The sequence below is a fragment of the Chamaea fasciata genome, unplaced genomic scaffold (assembly GCF_029207755.1).
Source record: "Chamaea fasciata isolate MVZ Bird 193981 ecotype frontalis unplaced genomic scaffold, bChaFas1.0.hap1 SCAF_1, whole genome shotgun sequence".
NCBI lineage: Eukaryota > Metazoa > Chordata > Aves > Passeriformes > Sylviidae > Chamaea > Chamaea fasciata.
The window spans coordinates 47,426,458-47,450,703 of NW_027094086.1; the positions used below are offsets into that span (position 1 = coordinate 47,426,458).

General features: G+C 39.7%; 1 protein-coding gene across 4 annotated transcripts in view; it reads left to right on the forward strand.

Moving 5' to 3' along the window:
* The first annotated feature begins 2,255 nt into the window (after positions 1-2,255).
* TMEM241 (transmembrane protein 241) overlaps positions 2,256-24,246 on the forward strand; it is a 55,662-nt gene continuing 33,671 nt past the window's right edge. For 3 of the 4 annotated variants that reach the window (XR_010720701.1, XM_066182487.1, XM_066182498.1), the window contains exons 1-10: positions 2,256-2,365; positions 5,864-5,910; positions 7,661-7,738; positions 12,022-12,103; positions 15,270-15,347; positions 16,722-16,747; positions 18,448-18,499; positions 19,642-19,690; positions 21,736-21,781; positions 22,718-22,753. Coding sequence is in view for 3 of the 4 variants with exons in the window: in XM_066182487.1 (XP_066038584.1) it covers positions 2,294-2,365; positions 5,864-5,910; positions 7,661-7,738; positions 12,022-12,103; positions 15,270-15,347; positions 16,722-16,747; positions 18,448-18,499; positions 19,642-19,690; positions 21,736-21,781; positions 22,718-22,753 (566 nt within the window). In the remaining variant the exon portion in view is untranslated. The remainder of the gene's footprint in view (positions 2,366-5,863; positions 5,911-7,660; positions 7,739-12,021; positions 12,104-15,269; positions 15,348-16,721; positions 16,748-18,447; positions 18,500-19,641; positions 19,691-21,735; positions 21,782-22,717; positions 22,754-24,246) is intronic. The other variant, XM_066182493.1, reaches the window with a different exon arrangement.

The window sequence follows — 24,246 nt, forward strand, 5'->3', positions numbered from 1 at the left end:
ATGTTAGTCTTTGTAGATATCCATAAACTTTACTTACTCTTTTTTAAAGCTTTACAGGCTGAATTCGTGCCACAATGCAAAGTGTGCCTTTGCCTGCCAAATACACATTTGACATTTGTACATAAACAGGTGCTCTGCAAAGTGGAAATGCTGTATCACTTACCCTGCCATCTGTGACACATCCATTACAGTGGCTCATCAGTGATCTCTGTGAGCCTGGATGGACCAAACATTTCAGCTCTGGAAATCAATGTCTGTGTTGGGCCACTGCTTTACAAACCAGATAGGATCACACCTGATGCCCCCAAATACTTGAATTTGTCTTGGTGCAGGTCAGCTGTTCAGCTGTTGAACTCTGTTGACCTTGTCTTCTGAGGCTAAACGTAGCAGGTTAGACAGGCTCATTTTATGGCTTGGATTTGACCACTTAGTGCCTCCGTCTCTAGATTAAGCCATGCTCATAAATAAGGTCCCTTATTTAGCTGCTTTGCTCTGTCCTCTAAGAAGAAGGTGTACATGTACAGAGAGGGCACTGTACTTTGTGTTGCCTGAGCAAAGTCAAGGTAAGAACTGCAAAGATAGGGCTTTCCTAATACCAGGACTGGGAAAAACAAGGCTTACTAGGCCATAATTAAAGATCACCCAGTAACCATGACCTGACAGGGCGTGTCTCACTGCTTCTCACCCGCTTGGCATATTTATAGTTCACACGTCACCAGTGAACCATAGGATCATAGAATAGTAAGTTGGAAGGGGCCTTTAAAGGTAGCCATCTAGTCCAGCCCCCTGCAATAAATAAGCAAGGATTCTTGTCATGGGTGGGAGTGGGAGCTTCAAAGTTTATTGGTGAAGCCCTCCCATTGAGCTATGAGGTGCAGAAAGGACCCCCTTGTTTTCTAAACTCCTTCTCAGAGAGGAGCCAAGGTGCTGCTGGATCCAATCTTAGCCTCAGACTGTCAGGGGTTTAAGAAATTATAGAGGTGTGATTGAACTTTTGTACAACTTTGTCCTGTAGGATAAATGATGGCAAACCAGGTCTGTTTATATAAAGATGAATTATTCATTATGATAAATTATTAGAAAAAGAGATCTTAATCAGAATTATTTACTACCTGCTATAGAAGATAAAACTACTAAGATAGGATGGTACAGTGCACTTTAACAAAGCAACTATATTAAAGCAACTCTATTAAAACTGACAAAAAGAAATAGTTATTAAAGCAGAGATTGGTGTTACTCACCCATACAAATGACCATGGGCGAAATTTCTCACTCAGCCTTGAGGACTAACTCTGAGGGGTGTCCCACCCAAAGGAGGAATCTTCATACACCAAGAAAGGATATGTTAGAAGAACTAAACCATATGAAAATGGACTGGACTTGTATAGTGTAAAGCGACTGACTGCCAGTCATATATCTCCAGGTCAGCTTAGCAGCTTGTCTGCCAAATCTTTACCTCACTGTCAGGATGTAAATTCGGGGTTGATGTGTCAGACTGGTGTTATCATAATTCAACACCAAAACCAGCTTGATGCCCTCTCTCAGTCCATCACTGGACTGATAGCCTTGTAAACAGGGCATTGTCCAAGTCGCTTGACCACACTCCAGGGCAGAGCATCCTGCTAAACATCTTCAACTAAATCAGGTTGCTTAGAGCCCTGTCCAGCCTGGTCTTGAGCACTTCTAGGGATAGTGTATGCGCCACTTGTTCCAGCATCTCACCACCTGCACCATAGAAAAATATCTTCCTTACACGTAGTCTAAATCTGTCCTCTTTCAGTTTAAAGCTATTCCCCCTACCACTACATGCCCATGTGAAAAGTCCCTTTGCAGCTTTCTTTACAGGTCCCTTTTGGTACTAAAAGGCTGGTGTAAGGTCCCTCCAGGGCGTTCTCTTCTCCGGGCTGAACATCCCGAAGTCTTTCAACCTGTCTTTACAGGAGAGGTTCTCCAGCCCTCTGCTGATCTGTGTATCCCTCCTCTGGACTTGCTTCAACAGGTCTTTTCCCGTGCCGAGTGCTTCGGGGCTGGACGTCGCACTCCAGGTGGGGCCTCGCGAGGGCAGAAGAGAGGGGACAGTGTCATCCCTGCCCTGCCGGGCACGGTTCGGCTGTGCCCGGGCCGCAGCGCTGCCAGCCGCTCCGGCCGCCCTGAGCCCGGCACGGCCGCCCTGGACCCCGCACGGCCGCCGGGCGGCAGCAGCGGTCCCGCAGAGGCGGCGCCGCTGAGGCGACGTGTCCCTGCCCCGGCCGATGGCCGCCGCCCGCCGCCGGCTCCGCGCCCGCGCTGACTGATGTATTTGAAGAGGCCGGCGGGCGGCCTCGCCTTCTGCCTCTTCTACCTGGCCTCCAGCTTCACCAACAAGGTGAGCGCGGGCGCGGGGCCGCCCCGGTCTCGGACGGGCCGGGCGGGGCGCAGGGAGGCGCGGGGGCGCTGGCTGCCGGTCCGCAGCTGGGGGAGCGGGGAGCGAGGGAAGTGCGGGGATCCAGGAGCAGGAGGAGGAGAAAGAAGAGACACGGTGCGCTCTGCTTTCCCTGCCCTGCTCAGGGAGAGCCGGAGGACCAGCCCTTCCCGGACGGGACTACCCCACGAGTGAAGAAGTCCGCGGCACTCCAGCCCGCCGCCCATCCCAGTGTGCTCCCGAAACTGCGGATAGGGTGCCGGTTTCGTTTTGCTCAGTGTGTGACATCTTTGTCTTTCCACGACAGATAAGTTCCCTTATTGTCTTGTTTAGGAGAGCAAGGAGGTTGACATCACGTCATTCCAATGAATGAAGTGTTACAGACCCAGAAGTTATGCTGCACTGAAAGTATCGCTGATGCTGTATATATTTCATTGTTGGGTGTCTGGCAACTGCACTTATTCCCAAAAGAATAAATGGAACAATGATATTAACTGTCTAAGGGAAAATGTGAAATATTCAAACTATTATTTTAGTGGTTGAGCAAATATTAACTTCCATGGCGACTTTGTTCCTTTGACAACTTAATTAACCTAAAAATTAAGGACAAAAATTTTGTTTTCCACTGTGTAGCAATTTCTTATTGGAAGTGCTGAAGTGTCTAAGCAGAAGGAGCTGGCGGAAGATGGCCACACTGTGAATAAAATTGTATCATTTAAGCATAATTTGAAAGTAGTTTTTTCACTCTGAGAGGAGATAGAGTAACTGCTCCGTGGTATCCTATTTGTCAGGAAACGTGTCTGTAGTCTGTATTTCTGGTGCAGATTTCTGAAAGAAAAAAATATTGCTGAAGCAATCAGGGTATGAATATTCTGAGGGAGGACTAGAGAAAAGCAGCATTTCAGAGGTGAAAGCAAAATCTTTTCTGGGCATTGGCCAGTGGTTTCTGTTCCAAGATACATTTGCCATTAAGGATGCCCAGAAGTAGACTGAAGTCCAGACATGAAGTGAAGTTGTGGGGAGAGATAATGCATCTGATTTGTCAGACTGCTGGGAGCAGTGATTGGTTAAACAGAAAGGCGCTTAAAGCGCTGCCAGGTTGCATCATGGATTGGGAAGGGTATTTTTTTGGCTGAACTGTGCTTGAGGGGAAGTCATAGGGACATTGACATAGGGCCTCCATTTTCAAACCTGAATGTAGGTTTTAGTGTAATAAAGTTAAAAATAACCAGAATATAGACTTTTCAGTTGTGGCAGGTGGTGCACAAATGCAAGCAGGAGTACAGACATGTAGGTAGATTGTCCTGATTTAAAATGCACGTGGCGGTTCTGGCAGGTGTATGTGTAAAAGGACCTGTTGTGAATCAACGTGTCTTGTCTCTGTATACTGATGCCAACTTCTTAGTGACACCCCACAAACCTGAAAACTGGACCTTGCAAGGTGCTCAGCCCATTTTTCTCTCTACTGAAAGCTTCCAGCTTCTCCTTTTGCCCTTGACAGCTTCTGCTGGCTCCTGGAAGGAACAGCAGGTACCTTTAATTTTCTCTGAGGAAGCTTCAATCATTCTTCTCCTTTGCAGAAGTGGTATTTATATACTTCATTACGGGAAGTTGTTAGACCTGGAAGACATGTATTTATGCCTCACATTTGCATATATACATATTTAGTGTGAAGAGACTCTAGCATCCATATGTGCAGGCCTAGACAAAGCAGGCTAAAGCAATGACACAGATTTTAGTTTTTACCCCTATGTATTACATCTCTGATGGGCTTTCTGACTGCTTAATATTTTACACAAAGTAGTGTGTAAGCAGAATGTTAAGTCTGTAAGATACATTAGTCATAAGGAGACAATTGTATTAAGATTATTGCTCTTGGTTCTGCCAAAGATTTCCTCTTTGGTACAATATGATTTTAATTGACTGGTGCTAATGACTTTTTGTTCCTGTTAATCCTTTTCCATTCAGTGTGATGTGTGGACTGTGTTCAGAAAGTAAAGTGCAATTCAGATGACAGCCTCCTCCATTGTTCAATGTGTCCACCCCATGCCTCATGTACTTTAGTGTCTGTTACCTTCCACAGTGTCTGAGGCAGCATCCAGCAGTTCTGGCATGGGAAGTGTCACAAATGAGTGGTTTAGGTTACTCAGAGAATCACCAGCAAACGGATGGGCAAAAGCAGATTTAATATTGAAGTGAAATCATGATAAAGTTTGTTGACAAGGTTCACTCTACTGCCATCAGTACTACATTATGACATCATTACATCATTATTATATTACTGCATCATTACATCTACAACATCATTATTAGATGGTTAAAGCAGAGAAAAATCGCACTAGAATTAATCACTCTAAAAATCAATCAACCTAAAATTATCTACATGGAAGTAAGAACAGGAAAGGGTAAGAATAAAAGGGAAAAAGACACTCACATTGAGTCACAGCATTCATAGTGGACCCCCTTGCCAAACTTAACCCCATATTTGATCAGTGGTTTAGTCTAAAGGCTTTAACAGCACTTAAACATAGCAGCTCTTAATCAAAAGCTTAATTTAAACAATTTACAAAAGATTCATATAGAATTTAGTATAGGCACGACAGGCCTATCATACTTACAAACCTAATGTACTTAAGAATCAAAGAGAGCAATATTCATGATGAAGTTGCTATAGCATATTCACATTCACATACACTCAGATCTAACGGAACACGTACAAGGTATACCCAGGAATAATTCCCCTCAAATTCAGTGAAGTACTCGCTTTGGATGTCCTTGCGTTTTCTTCATGGGCAAAGGGTTGAGTCTTGAGGAGTGGATGGTATCAGCCCAGGATCCATCATCGTCCTTCAGAGATCTTCCAAGTGGAGCAAACTTGGGAGTTTGCTGGCTCTGAGAGGTGTCCCACTCAGAGGGAGGTTGCTGGTTGCATCCTGCTGTGGTCCGGGAGAGCTCAAAGGGTCTCACTCAGGACTGCTGTTTATAGGGTCACAAGAGAGTTGGGTTTAGATAAAGTCATTTTCCTTCCTGGCCTCAATGTGGGTTGGTAACTTTCTTTGAAAGTTCAATAACAAAAATGTTGTTCCACTTGGGTTATTATGCAGGCAAAAAAAAAAAAAAAAAAGTCTCTAAGGCTGTTTGTTAAAAAGCAGGAGTTCACTGGACAGCATTAAGTTCCTGGCAGCAGACAGTGTTTCTGATAAGCTGAAGTGGAATTTAGCCCAGATGCTGTTCATCAAGATTGAGGCCTATCAAGCATTTCAGAGATCATAGTGCAGCCCGATTAGGGAAGGGGGAAGAAATACACCATAACAAGCAAAATTACTAAATAGGTTTTTTGTCTTTTCTACCAAACTAAAGCAAAATGAAAACTTTTTGTGTATGTTTTATTGCTTGTGATTGTTTGTTAGTATTATAAACTGTAGGTGTTTGATGTCCGTAAATCTGCTATTTGTTTTCCAGTATGTTCTGTCTGTCCTGCAATTTACCTACCCTACCCTTTTTCAAGGGTAAGTATGGTTTTAAGAATTGTTGTTTGAAAAATGACTTTAACATCTTGCTGTTCCATGCTGAAGCTAACTTTGCTACCTCTTGTCCTTACTGGCTTTTGCTGTCTAGAGAACATGCTGCATGAAGCCTTAAAAATGCGTACATTATTGAGCCCTTGTTAAATTTTAAAAATCATGGAGGTTATGTCATTGAGATGTAAAGAGTTCATAATTTCTCATTTTCCTTAAAGTCCTAAGCTTCAGCATAGAAAAGTAGCAATTACTGTACTACCTCTCCGTTTTGGAAGAGAGGAAAATGTGGAAAATGTGTAATTACAGTGCATTCTTTTGCTATGCTAGAGAAAACCAACATTAAATCCATCTTTAGGCATTCACAAATACCATGTTGCTTCTTTTCATGCATATCCTTGGTTGTAAGTCTGCATCACAAGTCACTATCATACCTTAATGACTGTAATGAGAAATTTAATGTTTTGGTAAGTGTCCATAAATACCATCAATGCTGTTGTTGAGACATTTAGTGAAAATCTGGCCTCTTAGACCCAAGACTTCCCCCATTTTTGAGATTATGTTAAAACCTGCAGACACTGGATATCTTTACTTCCTTTTCTGCTGCTTAGCATGGCTTACGTTTTTGCCTGAATTGCTGTCCCAGGACTGCAGTCACCTCTAGGAATAATTGCCTTGGGAATCTTCACTTACTTTGAATGTATTCAGCTCAATTAGATATGCTTTCTTCAGTTTTGGCACACACACACAGAGTGTCTTTTGCACAAGGCTTTTGTCATGTGGGGAGAGGGTTTTGAGTCATTTGTGTAAAATAGATTTAAATCAACAGAAAAGCATATTTCAGTGGCAAACAACTGCCTTATGGCATCTGTGTTACCACAGTTACTTTCTTTTTCTATTATTTGGAAATGCATTTCAGCATCTTAATATTTTTCCATAACTTCTGGCTTTTAAACATTACCTTTCCTTGCAATTTTTTATGTGGCTCAGATGCACTTTCATTTAGACCTTTGACAGATGTGCAAAGAGGAAAAGAATACAATTCTCAGTTCATGCTGTCACTGTTCATTGTCCTTGGTTTTGTTCCCTGTATAATCTAAGATGAACTGCATAGTCCTAAGCATCTGAAACTGTCACAAACTTCTGTCCTTAAAACCAGAGACAAGAGGAAATTCTTCACAATAAAGTTGATGGGATTTCACCACTGGCTTGGATAGAGCATAGTGAAACCTGCAGCAAAATCAAGGAAACCTAGCTTTTAAGCTCTCATATGCTCCTCATTCAAAAAAAAGGAGAAGTGAGCTGGGATAGTGTTATTGAATATTTACCACATCCATGAAAATGAGCTCATTCTTCTCTGACAGTGTCCAACTGCACTAGTACTGCATAGAGTAAATATTTGTTTATTTGTGTATGTGTGAGAAAGGTTTTAAATAATTGCTTAAATGCATTGCAATTAATGGGAATAATAAATAAGCCCACTTCTATACCTGTTATGGATGTTAATGTCATTTAATGTTGTAATACAATATCTCTGTCTGAACTGTGCTAGATATTCAAGGAGTTTCACCCAAGAAACATGGAACACCTCTCTGAAAACCACTAGCTTAAGGAAGAAGAAAGCTGATAATTTATTTTAAAGTGCAAAAGAAATCAGTGTGTGTTACTTGTTACTTATTCTAAGTTATCTCACATAGTCCCTAGGTCTCACATATTATTTCCTAGTGTCATTCTATTTCAGGTGGCAAACATTGGTGGGTGGACTTCTGCTTCACATCTCCTGGAAGCTGGGCTGGGTGGAGATAAACTTGTGTTCAAGGTATTGTAGGTTTTTTGGTATCTACCAAACACTTATTTTCTGTAACTGGATTGCAACATAGTTAACTTGGTCATGGATGTTATTAACTAGCTAAAATAGAGTTTGATGTGTGTGGGGGTGTGGGTGGTCTGCTTCACAGATGTAGAAGAGAACTCACATTTTAGTTAAATGGGTGTTTAATGACACACAGTTAAACCAACTAGTAATATAAAATGAATTGACTCTAACCTTGGTAAGACAATCAAAAAGCCCTTAGTGAAAACAATAAGGATGTCTTATCCAAACATCTGTCCATATCTCTTCCCTGGATTGTTTCTTACTATTGTAAGAGAAATCTTGACGCAACCTTCCACAAAACCCTCAGGGCTGTGAAGTCTACAAATATGATCTGCCTTTTTCTGAAGCTGTGTCTTATAAATGGGGCTTATTTGCCTTTTCCTAACTGATGTTAGCCATAAAATGCCAAATTAAATGGTGCTTGTAGACCAGGATCATCAGCTTGAACTGAGTGTGACATCACAAGAGTTGTCATACTGTACTCTGCTGAGGTGGATCCATTCTGCAGTATGGAATGCAGCATCTATTTTATTGTGCAAAATGGTTTCATTTAGAAGATCTATGCCCATAGCAACCCTTGGATCTTCATCTCAGGAGATACTAAAAACCTGCCTGGGCAATGACCTGAGTAATGTGACTTTGAAGCTGGGAGAATTTGGACTAAATGACTGCCAGACATCCCTTCTAATGTAGCTTTTTCTCAGTGATTCTGTATTAGCAAGTGACAACTGATGAACTTTTTGTCTGAGATTCATAGAGTTGGCTTGAAAAATTGAATCTCCTCACTTGGAATGAAATCCTGTGAATATGTCAGAAAAACTAGGCTGTGTTCTGTTTTCATGTCCATAAAAGTGATTACATCACCAGAGAAATATAAGTGAGGTCGTAAATGAGAACAGAATTCAGTTTCGTATTTTATAGCTGCAATAAACTGAGGATATCGTAAAAGCTGTCAGTGACTTTGGCAGAGACAGGATTAGGGTCCAAACCTTGCTTTACTGGCAGTTGCTGATATATATATATATATAACTATCAAATTTATTTTTTTATGCAGATTTTGTCTTCACAAAACAGTCTAGAAGAATTCAGCCATCAGTAATGTCCTTTTATAGTTCAGCTTTTCATCAATATGATTACTTCTACTTCAAATCATGAAATTGAAGAAGTTGAATCTTTTTTTCCCAGCTTGGAAAAGATATTTTCATCTTTTCCAAACCTGGGAAGACATTAAAGAAAATAGAGGACAAGAACCACTCGCTGATGTTGAAGAGATTTTTTTTAATTTAAAAAAGCCTGGGATGAACAAATAGTTTTGACTCTGGAGACTTGAGGCCACTAGATGTCAGTACACTGTAGGGAAAGGGTTTGAAATCCCTCCTGAGAAACCTCTTCATTAGCTTGGTTAGTACAGAATACCTGTTCTAGAATACACTGAATGGAGCAACCAGAATTAATTGAGATGTTCTGGCTATAAATAATCCAGCTATTTAGGCATGAGTTTAAACCTACCTTCCTTCACAAAGATTAGGCACATGTTTTAATGCTTTGCAGAGGTGGGTCTGTAACACTTATCTCCTGTATTAAAAAAAAACCCAAATCAAAGCCAAAACAAAAAACCAGCCTGAAAACCCAAACATGCAAACCTTCTAAACCGCCAAAGCACTACCAACCAAAAAAACTCACCAGCAAACAAACAAACATAATGTGCAAAGGTGATTTTAAGGCTACCACTGGGCTATGGACATTTCCATCCCTCCCATACAAAATATCTATCTGTTGGTTTGAGGGGAGGGTTTTGTCTATCTGCAGGAAACTTAGGAATATCATAGCCAGTCTTCAGTCTCTTCATGCTTCAAGTAATAGACTGCCATCCATTTGTTTGTTTATGTCCACAAAGTCTCAATTTTTCTGTCACATAGACTGATCTCATATACTTTCTAAGCCAGTTCAGGTTATCCCAAAGTTTCTCAGCAGAATTAAATTATTACATAGAGATTATTGCCCTTTTGTCTAAAGTCCAGCATACTAACCTTGCTGTAAAGAATGTATTATTTAGAGTTATCTCATCGGGTTTTGTGGATAACCTGCTTTGCCTCTGCTTCCCCCCAGGACATACTGTAAGGGACTTTCCGTCATTGCTTCTGAGCAGCAAATGTTGACTGTCTGCAAAGCTTTTATCCAAAATAAGGGCTCTAAGGAGCACAGCGGAACACACAGCATCTGCATAATGCTTCCAGTCTGCTGCCCAGCTTCTGCCTAACCTTTGTAGGCACATAAGTCTGATGTGTTCTGATTGGCATTTCTTGTAGTGCTGCATTTCACCCACAGCTAAGCAGCAGCTTAGAGCCTTTCTTTAAGTGTTTTTTGGGGGAAGCTACCCATTGCTTATTGTGGGATTTGGATTTAGCCCTACAACAACCACAAATTCATCAGTTCTTTTCCTATTTTGCATGTACATCACTGTATTGCCAACATGAGACGCTGCTAATTGGTTTACATATGAGACAGATTGTTGATGCTGACACGTTACATCAAACATCCGTGCATTCTTTTTCAGTCCTGAAATTCCCACTTGGCAGCATAAAATTCTACCCTTACATCATGGAAAAAGCATCTGAAGTCCTTTTCCATTGCACTTCGCAGAATTGCTTTGGAGATGAAGACATATTTGGGATTCCTACAATTTAGTGGTGGGGAACATGAAAGAGTGATATTTTTATGTTCTAAATGGAAATTTGGTTTTCATCATGTGTTCGTTTTATCTTCCCAGACCCACTTTCTTTTCTTCCCTCCCCCTTTCTTCAATCTGTTGCTGTTACAAGAATGTAGGGGTATTTTTGTTGGTGTCTGATGTGAATTCATTGGTAATGAGGTATGACAGTATTAGATCTTGGTCTTGATGAAATTCCAGTGGAAGTCAATAACCACAAAAGAAGCAGTGTTTTTATAAAAATTTATGGTGACTAGTCAAGAAAGCCCAGAGCAAATATTTATGTCAATGAAAGGATCTAAAGATTATTTTTGTGACCCTGGGTCTTTTCTTTTATTATCTTGGAAAATTATATATATGTTACAGAGGAAATGTGGTATTTATGGTTTTTCCCTTGTCTGTGATTACATGAATCTTTGTGCATGTTTTATCTTCATTCATGCTGTTCTGATTTCATTATTTAATGATTTGTTTTCTTGTGTTCTGTGAAGTGTGATGGTGTTCCAGTATCTAAAATTACATTTCATGTCTTACATATTAATTGGAAGTGGAATGCAAACTAAGGTACTACAAGCAGTTTGGTTTTGTTTTGAGAAAAGGCACTGCCCACTAACATTTTCTCCACTTTCATTCAAAGCTTGAGAAGATTGAATGGGGCGGCCATGTCTTCAGTCCTGGGAGGTCCTTGATTCAGGCCTTTCCCTCACAGCTACTCCTTTCTTCCTTTGCTCAAAATCTTACATTATTCTCTCTGAAATTTACCACCTGCCTGATCCCTTTTTTTCCCTTAAGTAACAAGATCAAAAAATAGGAAAAGTGCAAGTTTTGAAGCCCCTGCTCAGGACTGAAACCTGACCCTACTGCAGTAACCATGGCTAAAAAAAAATTAATCTGATCAATCTGATGACTTCATTCCTCCATTAGTTGTCAAACTGCCTTAGGAGTTTGGCTCAGTCAAAGGAATATCGTTAGGAAATCCCAAGAGATAGGCTTCCACAGAGACAATCTGATCTTTAGGAAGAATCTCTGTAAATCTGGCTGAGAAATGAATGTGTGGGTGCCCAAGTGTATTTGTACATACTGAAAATGTGTGCTGTCTGTGCAAGTGAGCCATTTTATGCCTTCATTTGTCGGGTTTCATTCCTTTCACAGAATATCAAGGAAATTAGTTGAAATGTCTCTCCTTTAGTACCAATGGGAGTAATTTCTAAGGGAGAAAAAAAAAAAACCCAAAAAACAAAACACGATTTTGGAGGCAGAGGAGCCACGGAAAGAATAAAACAAAGAAAATGTATCTGCAGATAGTTCCTTGCTTGGATTAGACAAATGAATATTTTATGACTTGGACTCCTTAGTAAATGGGGGGAATACTGAGCAAGCAGACACTGACTTTAATTTGCACGTGTTTGAAATTAATGTACATATATACATATTATTACATTCCTTGCAAGGAACTGTTGCTTTCTGTATGTAAACAGAATGTGGTGAAATAATGGGATTTTAATTGTTTTCACAGGTCTGAAATCCTGTCATGGCTTCCTGCATCAGTACTTTTTGTAGGCATTATTTATGCTGGCTCCAGGGCACTGTCTAGATTGGTAAGAAATGAACCAGTAGAAGTCAGTTCTTTATTACCTCTACTTTGTAAACAAAGAACATTCCCTTCATACGTGGTATTTAATGCTGTTCCTGGGTTGAGGGAGAAGGAGGGAGGAGAGGTTTAAATAATAGATCCATTGTTAATGCAGCAGTCCAATCCTACTAAGTATCAAAAAGCATCTCTGTGACAGTCTGAAGCACTCACCATCTCTCTAGAGTACTGTGCTTTTCTTAACAGATCCTCAGTGGTCTGAATTGTATAGGTAGGGAAGAAGCTGAAGAAATCAGTAGCTGTAACTTTGCAAAGGGAGGAATGGGGTTGTGGGATCTCTGGGAAATCCTTCCAGGAAACTGATGAAGACCATTTCAATGAGAAGGTTTTGATTCTTTGCAGGATTTGAAAAAATAAACAGAAAGTTGGAAAGAGATTATGGGAAGGGTTAGATTACTCCATTTTGGGGTTCATTTGCATCACAGTAATTTACCAAATGTTTACAGACTGTCAAATCTGCTTCCTTGAAACTTGAGTGAGTTATGCTTAAATTATATATTCTTCCTTTAAAAACAGTAAAATAAATAAGTGGCATTTATTTTTTAAAAATAACAGTATTTTGTTGTTGTTGTGCAGTCTGCAGGCTCAGATCCTGCACTAGTTCCCTTCTGCATTCTATCAATGCATCTTAATGTAACTCCAGAGCCAGCTTGCTCCTGTCACCTCCTCAGCCCTAAGAAGGATCAAAAGGGACATTTTTAAACCAAATTCTGATTGTAGTGATCCCTTGAAAATCCCAGCCAAGAGACAGAGCAGAAAAGGAGGTTTCTGTCCTGGTAAGCAAGGTTGGAGGCCTTATCTTGGACACAAATAATCTTGGGAAAGCACAGGCATGTGCTCAGAAGCCCCATGCTCCCAGATCAGTTCTGTCTCAGTGTGATTGCATTTACTTCCTCTTGCTTCCTTGGAAGTTCCATTTGGCTTCTTTGGTGCAAGGCAAGCAAAGTTCCCTAAGGAGAGCCCTGTCTAGAAGCACCAATAAAGCCTTGGCAGCAGCATCTTTTCTGCTTGCTCACCTGGGTGCTGGAGGAGTTAAGAATCACATGCTCTGTGTTATTTCTCCTTACTTCCTGGTAATCCTGAAAGTTACTGTATTTACCTCCTGTTCCTGCTCTGGTCACTCATGAGTGAACTGCACTGGAGTGGCAGAAGGGCTGTGAAGGGTTTTGATTTGCATCCCAAACTTTTCTTAAGGTGCATCTCACATTTCTTAATGGCTTTTGTTGTACATGATTGGGGATTTAGAGATCTAATTCTGTGACCATTTTACAAAGCAAGACAAAAGAATAAGCAGTCTTAGGCCATAATTATTATATGCTGCCTTGTAGTGGAGCTGAATTGAATCCTACATAGAAGCTCTGCTTACAATAACTTTGTGTATAACAATTTTATGCCATAGTGGGAATGAAAGTGGACTCTCCCAAACTCATAGCTGAACTGGCTCATCTCAACAGCATACTTTAATTGTGGATTTACTCCTAAAGCAGAAATTATGTACTTTTATTATCATCAAATCCAAGGGGACCCACTTTCAAACACTCCTGTATACTGGCAAAGCTATGACTTTAACCTCTGTGCCTCTTCCTAGAGGTGCTGGCAATCTCCCCAGACCAAGGATTCAGGGCTAGAACTGGAGGAGGACTGCTTAGCTCTGGACTGTACAACTCTGGATGATTAAAAAAAGTATACAGAGCCATGAGGGGAGATTTTTGCAGAGTCTATTCCCCCTGCCTGCCCAACCAGTAAACCTTTTCCTTAAGTTCACTCACAAATTTAAGGAATTCTTGCATCAAAGGCAATAGACATATGGAGAAGGTTAACTGGGCTAGGCAAACTGGAGCCATTGTTGGCTCCAAAACACATTTGGAAGAGCCAAAAGCAGAAGGGAGGAAAGAAAAACCCAACAAATTGGCTTTCACAAAAGGAAAAATGTAAATTCTGCTGTCAACTTTCCTTGTTTATGGGTATTTCTTCTATTTCCTATTACTAAGTCAAGCTCAGAGTACTTTTATGTTAAATATTTCTGGGTTTATGTTCTCAGTTATTCAGCAATGGGGTTGAGAATTGGTTTTCAGTACCGGTGAAGCCAGGTCCAACAACTACATGCCAGTTGTGTTTGTGTAATTTTCATTCTTGTTTAGGTGCAACTGTTGTGGCTATGGATCCACGCCAGTTGTCATTATGACTTAAAATGTTTAATGAGTAATGCTTGTCTGGCTTTATGTTAAAGAAAAGAAAATTACAGAAAATACGCAAAATCACATTTGAGAGATATTTGCTGCTTATATCACCTCATACTTGAAAGTTTGGATATCACTGAAAAATCAATTCATTCTCTGCTACTGTGATTTAAATACCATACATGACTGGGGAAATACTACTTCCTAAAATGGCTTAGTCTTTAGATTATCTTAATCAGAGCAGAGAGCTGCTTCTGTTTCAGCTGTCTGAGACCATGGATCTGATTTGGAGGAAGTCTTATGAACCACAAATTCTGGTTGGGTTTGCCCAGGGCAATGGGTGTTTGATTCATTATTGTTATCACTGGGGTTTGTTTCTTAATGATTTCATGTTGGGATGGTGTCCAGATACTTCAGTGGGTATAATTTCAACATCATTTGTGTATGAACTATTGCATTTCTATCCTAATTTTGGGCAGCTCTTCCTAGCAGTAACTGAAAGCAATCACCTAAAATCATCTTGCCCACGATTCTGTTGCTAGGAGTCACACTGTATTCTTAGTACCAGCAGACAGAGATGGGACAACAAATGAGAACTGTTTACTGTGGAGGCTCAAGATCCTGGATCAGAGAGGGAAAAATAGAGGCAGAAACCTGGAGCAAATCTCTGTGGGGTAGCTGGGTACAAACAAACCAACTGAGCACTCAGCAGTGGGAGACACAGCAAGCAGGTCTGCATTTAAAGATGCCTGTGCCCATGTACTAGTGATGGGAATGGGTTAAGTCTCTTTTAGGTGATGTGGCATGGGTTTACAACTTCAAAAACAAAACCCCACATACATGTGGGACAGCTGTCTCTCAGAGGAGTGCCCCTTCCTATGTGTGTGACTGCTCTGGGTTGATTTGGGCATTTTTGTTCTCTCTCTGTGGCAGCCAATCCCGGTGTTCCTCACTGTGCACAACGCGGCAGAAGTCATAACCTGCGGGTTCCAGAAGTTTGTGCAGAAAGAGGTAATTGATCTATTAGTCAAGGCAAATCCTGTGATAGAACTGCCCCAGGACAAGATACCTGATTTCTCTTAATACAGGCATTAGTGCCACGTACTTTTCTAGACTCACTATAATAGCTACTCATTAATGATACCCAGAGAGAGCTTTTTGCTGTAGACAAGTGTCTATACTGATGTTTCCTTTCCCCCTTTAGTTGATGAAACACTGCAAATACATATCACCAGTCTGATCTGCATTTTTCAGACTGGCTTGGTCCTGCTTATTTTTTCCTTTTGAAAATTAATATTCCCTCTCTCTCACGGCCCACATAAAAATCTCTTTGTTTGAGCTGAGAGGAATGAAGACTATGCCCTTACATCTAATCAGTATCACAGATCTTGTCTATTGTATGATTACAGAGAGGTCACACCTCCACATAAAATGCAGGAGGAATGATGCACTTTAGAATTTGTTTTGAATGCTTGAGATTCTGCCCTTCTGAAAGTCAGAATAACTCCTGTACCCTTTTGTAAGAGTGAGGGTTTTTTTCCTCACAAAATGCATCGAGGAGCCTTCTTTTTAGGCTTTTTTAAAAATGTTTTTCTAACTGACTACAGAGTTGCTGTGTGAGTTAATACTGGGAAATCATTCATCACGAAGTTGTTTCTACAGTGGCCTCTGGCTTGCTGTGAAAGGCATCTTCCATTCATTATAACTGTTTTCTGTATAGAAGACAGATAAATGAGTGTTTACTTCATCTAACAAACAGAAGAGGTCACTAAGATTATGCCTAAGGGGCATAGCAGTGTGTACCATGGCATGTCCCTGTGTCATTGTCCTCTGATTAGTGCCTTTGTCAAAGTGTTTCATATTTTCCTTCTATGTCACAGGCTTATGACTCCTCTCTCTAAAAACAAAAGCACTACAGACAAGGATAGTGCAAACACAGGCCTAACTGGAAGCTTCTCAGGAATAATATAATATCAAAGAAGTGGGAAAATTTAATGAGTTTAGATCAAGACTGATTTGTATGAGTAGTACCTAGTTAGAAAAACTCAATATTTAAGTACATACGTTACACAATTTTGGTATAATTCAAGTCAAGTTTGAGGAGCAGATATAAAGTTCATGCCTGGTTTTAGGTTTACTTGCTGGTAAGTAATCTGAAAATATAAATCAAGGTGAAGTAGGCTGATCCATAATCCTAATTCTTCTTTATCAAAATAAATTTGCTAAGCAGTGCTCAAATTTTGAATGTTGCACATTGAAGTTTTAATGTGTGTGGTGCAGTAAGATCAGCTGTCATCACTTTACAGATTTTTGGAAGGAGAAAACACTATTTTACCATTTTTATCATTAAATTTTAATGTTTGAATCATACTTTCTTTTTTACAGCAGACCTCTCATCTGAAAGTCTGTAGGTAAGCTTTAAAAACTACTCATATTCTGATTCAGACTTGTTTTGGCTCCAGCTTCTGTATTTACTTCAGATAATGGCACACCAAAACAATGAGGAATGTAAGTCACATTCCTGTGGGCGGTGAGCCTAAATTGCAACATAGGAGTAATTAAATAATTTTTTAACAATTGCTTGAGTAGTTTGATATGTTTTTTTCTCCTTTTCTCCTCTCATTTAAAATTAAATGAATGAAAAAACAGTGCCCATAACAATGCTTTTGGAAAGGTTTGGAAGTTTTGAAGTTCCAGTAGGTAATCGAAAACAGTAAGTAAAATATAATTAGTGTGTTAGAAAGTAGCTAAAAATTCTCTTCCTTAGAAATGAAAGGTAAATGAGATCCATTTCTGCTGGAAAATTCATAACATAGAGGTGGGGGTCAGTCTTTTCTGCCATGTCTCAAATGAAGGGACAAGAGGAAGAGGCCTTTAATTGCATCAGAGGAGGTTCTGCTCAGATATTAGGAAGAAAGTTCACTAGAAGAGTGTTTCAGCATTGGAATAAATTGCCCAGGGCAACGGTGGAGTCACTATCTCTGGAAGTCTTAAAGAGTTGTGTGGATGTGGCACTTGGGGATATGGTTTAGGGTGGTTATGGTGATGCTGGGTTGACGGTTGGGCAGATCCTGAAGGTCTCTTCCAACCTTGATAATTCTGTGATATTAAATTGCACAACTACCAACCCTTGTTGGCCCTGGTTGTTTAGGCTTCAAAAAGGAGATGTAAAGGGACAAACAGAAGTCAACCAGTTATATATTAAAATTTTGATTCTATGCCCCCACATCCCCTTGAAGGATGGGTATTTGCTGTCCTCCACATTCTGTAATCTTTTAGCTATACTTAACAATAGATAATGTTGGGCTATTATTTCATGTACTTAGAGGTATTATCTTCCTAATTTCTTCCTGTTGTTCCATTATCTGACTTACTGTAGCCTTGTCTTAACCACCAGATTATTGTCAAGGATACCATTTTTAAAATAATCTTTATTCTGTCTTTTCCCATGCCCTTAGAGAGTAGGAAAATAAACTGCAAAACCAAGTGAATGTTAACATTAATAGTGACAGTCCGCAGAAATTCCGTACCAGTGTATTCCATGTAGCTTGAAGAAGTGCTGATTCAGCCACAGGTAAAGAATTTATTTAGCCTAAGTCAGTGGTCTAGGAGAGGACTTGTGCTGTCCTTCAGACATTTCCAGTGTAATACCAGTCTCTTCCACCTTGCTCTGTGCCCTGCAATAACAATGTCGCTTGTAATGGTGTCACGTCTGCTGGAATTCTCGTAACAGGCAATTCATCTTAAAGAAATAAGGTTTTGGTAGCCATTCAGACAGAAATCGGCTGATTTTGACTTTCTGAGAAAGCCTAGGGAAGCCAGATGGCTAGTGAAGAAAAATATTCTCTACCAAAAGAACTTATTTTTATCACTTCTGAGGTGTTTTGTGCTGCTTCTCTTCTCATAAAACTTTGCTGTGTACAATTGTGGAGAGTGCATGATATAAAAATTTTGATAGCAGAAGCTACTTTTTAAATATGGAATAAGAAAACTAAGCAAGTGAAGTGTCAGTGTAAAATTGACTGGAATTGCCTCTATTTTGCAGAGAGTACAAATGCAGGTTGAAAGCTTTTGGTCTTGCGGGTTTATTTTTTCTTTCTCTTCTCCACAGTGTGCTGTTCCTCCTGGCAGCAGCAGTATGCCTTCCTTTGTGTGACACACAGGTGAGCTCTGCTTTGCAAAGCAGCTCTAGCTAGCCCTTGATGCTTGGCATCTTGTTAGCTTATGGGGGATGCAGCTTTTACTGGTAAGCTAGAGTAGGATTCCTGCAAGGCAATTGTAAATGTTTCCTGTTGCTGTGTTATAGTCTCGCTGGGTGTACTGTGTTTACCTCGTGGTAAAACCTCTGAGCAGTGTGGACATACAGCTTCTTGGTGAAGGTGGTGGCTGAGGAAACCACAATTTTACTTCTTAATAGGGCCTGCAGCAAATCACTTAGGTTTGAATTAATTGTAGGTACTTTCAGGAAGTTCCTGAAATAGGTTTGTATTCACTTTACACACTTTCTGTAGCTACCTGAGAAAGAAGGGAAGTTCCTCCAGAGACTGCTCCATCCAGCAAAGATCAATTCATTGGAGATTCTCTTTTGGAGACTTAGGAAAGCTACTTTCTTGCTTTAGATACCCCTGAAGTCAGATGAGTCTGGAACTTGTCTGGATACATCTGATCAAATGTAGCTATTGGAAATGCTGCACCTGCACTAGCTCTCGTCATAGTTCATGGTGCAGAGCAGGATCCCCTGGTGCATAACTCACCTCACCTGACTGCAGACATTGAAAATATGCCAGGTGAATTCCTCTCAAAAATGCTTGGTTTTCCCTTACTGATTGTGAAGAGGACCTACTTTGCTCAGACAAATGTTCATTTGAAGTCCTCTTGGGTACTCTGTTTACTTGGAGCCTTGGGGAGAGACTGCTTAGCATCTGCAGAGGCTCAGAGGGGACAAGAGACAAGACAAAAATCTTTGTGATGGTCCTCTGCTTGTCTTGCTTGTCCCTGATTGCCAATACAAGACTAAATAGTCTGGGGTCCATATGCTCAGACTGTTTAAATTGGTGTACACAGCTGAAGGAAATAGAATTACACTTGCTGAGACGAGCTGAGAGCCTGTGTAATTGGCATATGCCAGGTTTCTAAGTGTGAGAGGAAGAATTTCAGTCTTCCTAGTCTTCTTTAGTCATCTTCCCTTTCTTTGTAGCACAGCTCCCACTCACTGTACTTGCTCTGCAAAGCTAACTGCAGGGAAATTGCAATATGTATGTTTACGTGATCGTGCTTTTATTTATGTAGATGTTCTTTATTGCAGTTTGATCCAAACGGATATTTATGGGCTCTAATTCACTTGATCTGTGTTGGTAAGTAATTTTCTTCCAGAAAAAGAATTAGGAAGAGTAAATGTGTTGGAGAAACCAGCTTTATTATGGAGTTACTGATATATGAGACTCTATATATAAGAAACACTTGGAAAGAATGAAGATCAGTAAATATAAGAAAGTGCATTCTTTTTATAGCTTTTATGTTGACAACAACAACAGAACAAACTGCATATTGCAGTCTGTTAACAGTGGATGAGAAAATGCACATACAATTTTAATCAGCAGTAAGTTTTTCTGGTTGTTTTTTGATGGTTGCCTACTGAGAGAGACTTCTTTCTGAGGGGAGAAGAAACATGAAAAAAAAACCAAACAATAACTTGTACTTGGAGCTTTGTTGCACACACAGATTTTATTTAAAAACTGACAAAAATGTACTAAAATATCATGGACTACGGTCCCAGAGGAAGGATGTTGAAATGTTGGGGTTTTTTAGGCAATCATATAATTTTTTAAAAAATTTTAACTATGAATTGCATAACCTATCAGGTTTTCTTTTGTCTTTTTTTTTTCAGACCAAACGATGATTTGGATAAATCATAGTTGTTCCCTTAAAAGCTAGAAACAGTCAGACCCAGAAAATCTGAAGAAAACATGAGTAGTGATATTTAACCAGGAGATTTCTGTCTTTTGGTTTTGTTGCTTTATCCAGTTTTGGTAGATAATAAGGGACTTGTATTTGATTTTTATCTCTCCTATATATTGAGTGACTCCTATATATTGAGTGACTCATTCATATGTTAAGTCTTGTCTGTAGATTAGGGGTGATCCCTTCTTTATTTCTTCTATCCATACTGTAAAATTTACAGGGCAGAGGTAATGTGTTTATATGTATTCCTGTCTAGGGAGGGCTAGAGATCCCCATCTGAAATGTTAACATACAAAAAAGAAATAGTTTTAGGAGGATTTTTTGAGAAATATTATATGGGAAATGTTTGCTCATTGATATAAAAGTAAAAGCTATGGATTTTCCACTTCAAATTGTTGTTTGCTGTGATGAGTGATGTTCTTGCTTTCTCAAAGCCAAGGGGTCTCATTTGTAAAGCTGTGCTTGGTCATGGAGGTGGAAAATTTCATAGAGAGTCTTCAGAATGCTTCTTTTGTGTGTTTGAAATGTGTAGGAAGTGCCAACATAATGTTTATGCTCAAAATATAGCTGCCTTCCATTTCTCTCGCTTTTGAGAGTTGTTGATATGGCTATTGGGAGTTATTTGTGTAATTAGATTTCCTATCAACTGAAATGAAGATGCTACAAGAAAGGGCAAACAGATAACTAACTTACTGCATAGTAAATCAAGACAGAACATTACAGAAAGGATGTGTGCTCTAGCCTTCAACTTGTCTAATGGAGGCAGGATTTAGGACATCTATTTATTTCATAGTGTTCTACTGGATTTACCTTTCCGTATCCGGGTTTTCTCTGTGGATCAAAAACATTATCCCAAAGCCTTGAAGAAAGGGTCTGAAAAAATACAGCCTGAAGCTCTGTCATTTCCTCCTTGAGTGCTCAAATCTTTACCCAGAACAGAAATGGAAGCTAACAAGAGGTAGATGGGTGGGTCAAGAATGTAAAGGACTTGGAAACCCTAGAGCCGAGAGAACTTCAAATAAGAAAGATGGCTCAGAGCCAACAGCTCTATGTAGATGAACATATACATCATAGTACTTACCCCCAAAATGGTGTGGGCTGAAGAACCCATTCTGTGGCACTTCTCTGTATGTATTTTTACACAAAACCACACACACACACACACACAGAGTCTCTCCTTTGTTGTTGCTGTAAGTTAGATGTCCTCAGAAGGACTAGCAGAACCACAAAGCATGATTGTGCTCAGAGCTGACAACACTTTGAAAACCATTAATTTGAAGCAGTAGGTTCGTTTTACTCATGGTTTAGGAATCCTTTGTGCTGTGTTGCTAAACTGTAATTCAGAGGGGTTCCATGTCTGCTAGTACCATGGCCAATCAAGCTGTTGTTTGTCAGAATGATTGCACGAGATGGCAATTACACGTCATTTCAATTACAGGGGCTTACAAAGTGTTTCACAAGTTGTGGAAACCTGGATCTTTAAGGTAATGTGTTTTCTTATTTTTTTATGAAGAGAGATGACTGTGATGCAGGGAGCTCTGCATGATCATTAGGAGCTGGGCCACTCTTGGTTAATCATTAATGACTTGCAAGATGAGCCTTATTTATTGTTGGTAACAACAGCATGTGGTTATTGATAGTTATACTGCTAACTGGAACATTGAATTAGTTTTAAACAGTATTATCCAAGGGTGATGATTCAGCCCTGGAAAAAGAACCCCTAATTACTGGCACAGGTGCTAAGAGGAAGTGTTAGTCTGTGTTCAAGTGGAAAGCTGCATGGTATGAATCTGTCAGTATCTCCCTTTGTGACAGTCTCTGAAGTATTAAGCAACTGGTGACTTTCCACAGGATGGGAATGGCTGAGTACCTTTAACACCTTGAAACCTTGCACTAATACCATGTACATGTTAGAATTGCATCCACACAATAGAAGTCTTGGAATTAGGTGGCATTGCATGTTCACAGAATCTGTAATCTGCAGTTTTCTTTAGGGATGGAGATGGGTATGTTGACACTGCATATGATGTATAAAATACATGCATGGAAAAGGTTATTTATTTCAAAACCGTTTTCCTTCTCTAGTTAAATGGTCTAAATTTTAATCAGGCTCACTTTATCTTCACTTTAAATGAAACTCCTACTGACAGTAACAACAGAAATAATGTGTGGATCCTGTGTAAATCATTATGTTGGTTTATTGATGATTAATTGATTTGAGTTGATAAAATTATTACTATATTTTGTTTATAATGTATATAATTATAATATAATGTTAGTATTACCCAATACTTACCTTATTATATATTGTATAAATTAATATAATGAAATATTACAGCACTACTGTATATTACTGATCTGTTACACCAAATGAAGTGCGTTGCTAAAAAAACCCTTTTTTTCTTTCCCTCCTCTCCCAGTGATCTGGACCAACAGTACATCAACTATGTATTCAGGTAAAATGAATAAGTCTTTGATACACCATAGCTGGTTTTATGTGGTATATGTTTTCATTTTCAACTGTGCCTTGTTGAAGAAACTTACAGCTACCACTGTTTAAATGTATTTATTTAGCAGGACATTCACTGAAAAAACAGTGCTAAGCTGAATGTCTTAGCAGCTGAATTTTTTTGGCTCCAGTTGTAGATAGACATGCCAATATACACCTGAGGAGGTATTGAGGTGTTAATTATGAATTTTTAAATCACCACGTGCACAAGTGATCTGTCCCTTCCAGAAATAATATTTACTGAGTAACTCCCTGGTAATACCCCACTCCAGAAAATAAAACTTGTACAAAATTGCCAGAAGAGGAGGTAGTGATTACAAAAGTACTGTGTGCAAAGAACATGAGCAGTAATTGATTTTTCAGAGTGCCATTAGTGGGATTGAGTAATTCTGACTTTCAGTTGTTTTTCTGATTTGGAGATATAAGAGTGACTTGTTACTTTGTAGCTAGTGAAAGAGTCTGAGTCACTGACCAGATTCTCCTGCTTTTTTAAATCCAGTCTTTTCTTCAAAGAGCCACAAACCAGGACATTCAATGTGCATGGCTTCTGCTCGGTTTTTGTGAGGCTTTATTTAGAGTAAGGCATCTAGAGACTTGATTCAATTCTCCTCCATCCAGAATCACGTCTAATATATTTTGGCCTCTTTTCTTGGGTTCATACCTAAAGTAATTTGGGAACACTATGAAGTATGAAAAATAAATTCAAAGAAATTCCCTCTGTGGTCAGAAGGAATGAGAGAGCATAAGCTGGGAATAAGCATAACAAAAGTGAAGTTGTGCTGGTCTATTTGATTAGATGGATATATGCTCTTATCTGACCACATGAAAGATCCTTGATAGAAGTACTTCGGGGACACCAGTGTAGGACAGTTGCTTCCCTTCAATTCCCATTTATCTTGTGAGCATCATCAATATGATAACACTGTGTATGTCTTTCTGTCTTAGTTCAATCAAATCTCCTATTTCCATAAATAAGTAATGCAGGCCTCTGCTTTGCCTTTATGATTCACCAGGGTCCCATTAATGGACAATACCTGCATATCAGTTTGTTTGAAGTAGGCTCTTGTTTAAGTCAGTTGTTGTTTTCCATCTACTATGAAATGCAAAGCAAATCAATTTCACACAAAGAAGGTAGGTGTGTTCATTGAAACTTTGGAAGAATTAGTCATGGAATTTGCAAATATGCTGCCACATGCAGAAATAACCTATGAAGTCTGGAATGAGATGTAGCTACTTCTCTGTGCTGAAGGGAAGTCATGAACCAAGCAGTAAAATCAATTGATTTTTCATTTGGCAGCTGCCCAATTGTCTCTCAGTTGTCATTTTAGTTGAAAATTGCATCTAGACCTGAACCTTTAAATTCAGATTTTGGCCAAAGGTCTTAATTTTTCAGCTTTGATTGAAAAGTCAGGGCTAGGCTGCTTCTCTGTTAGTTCATGA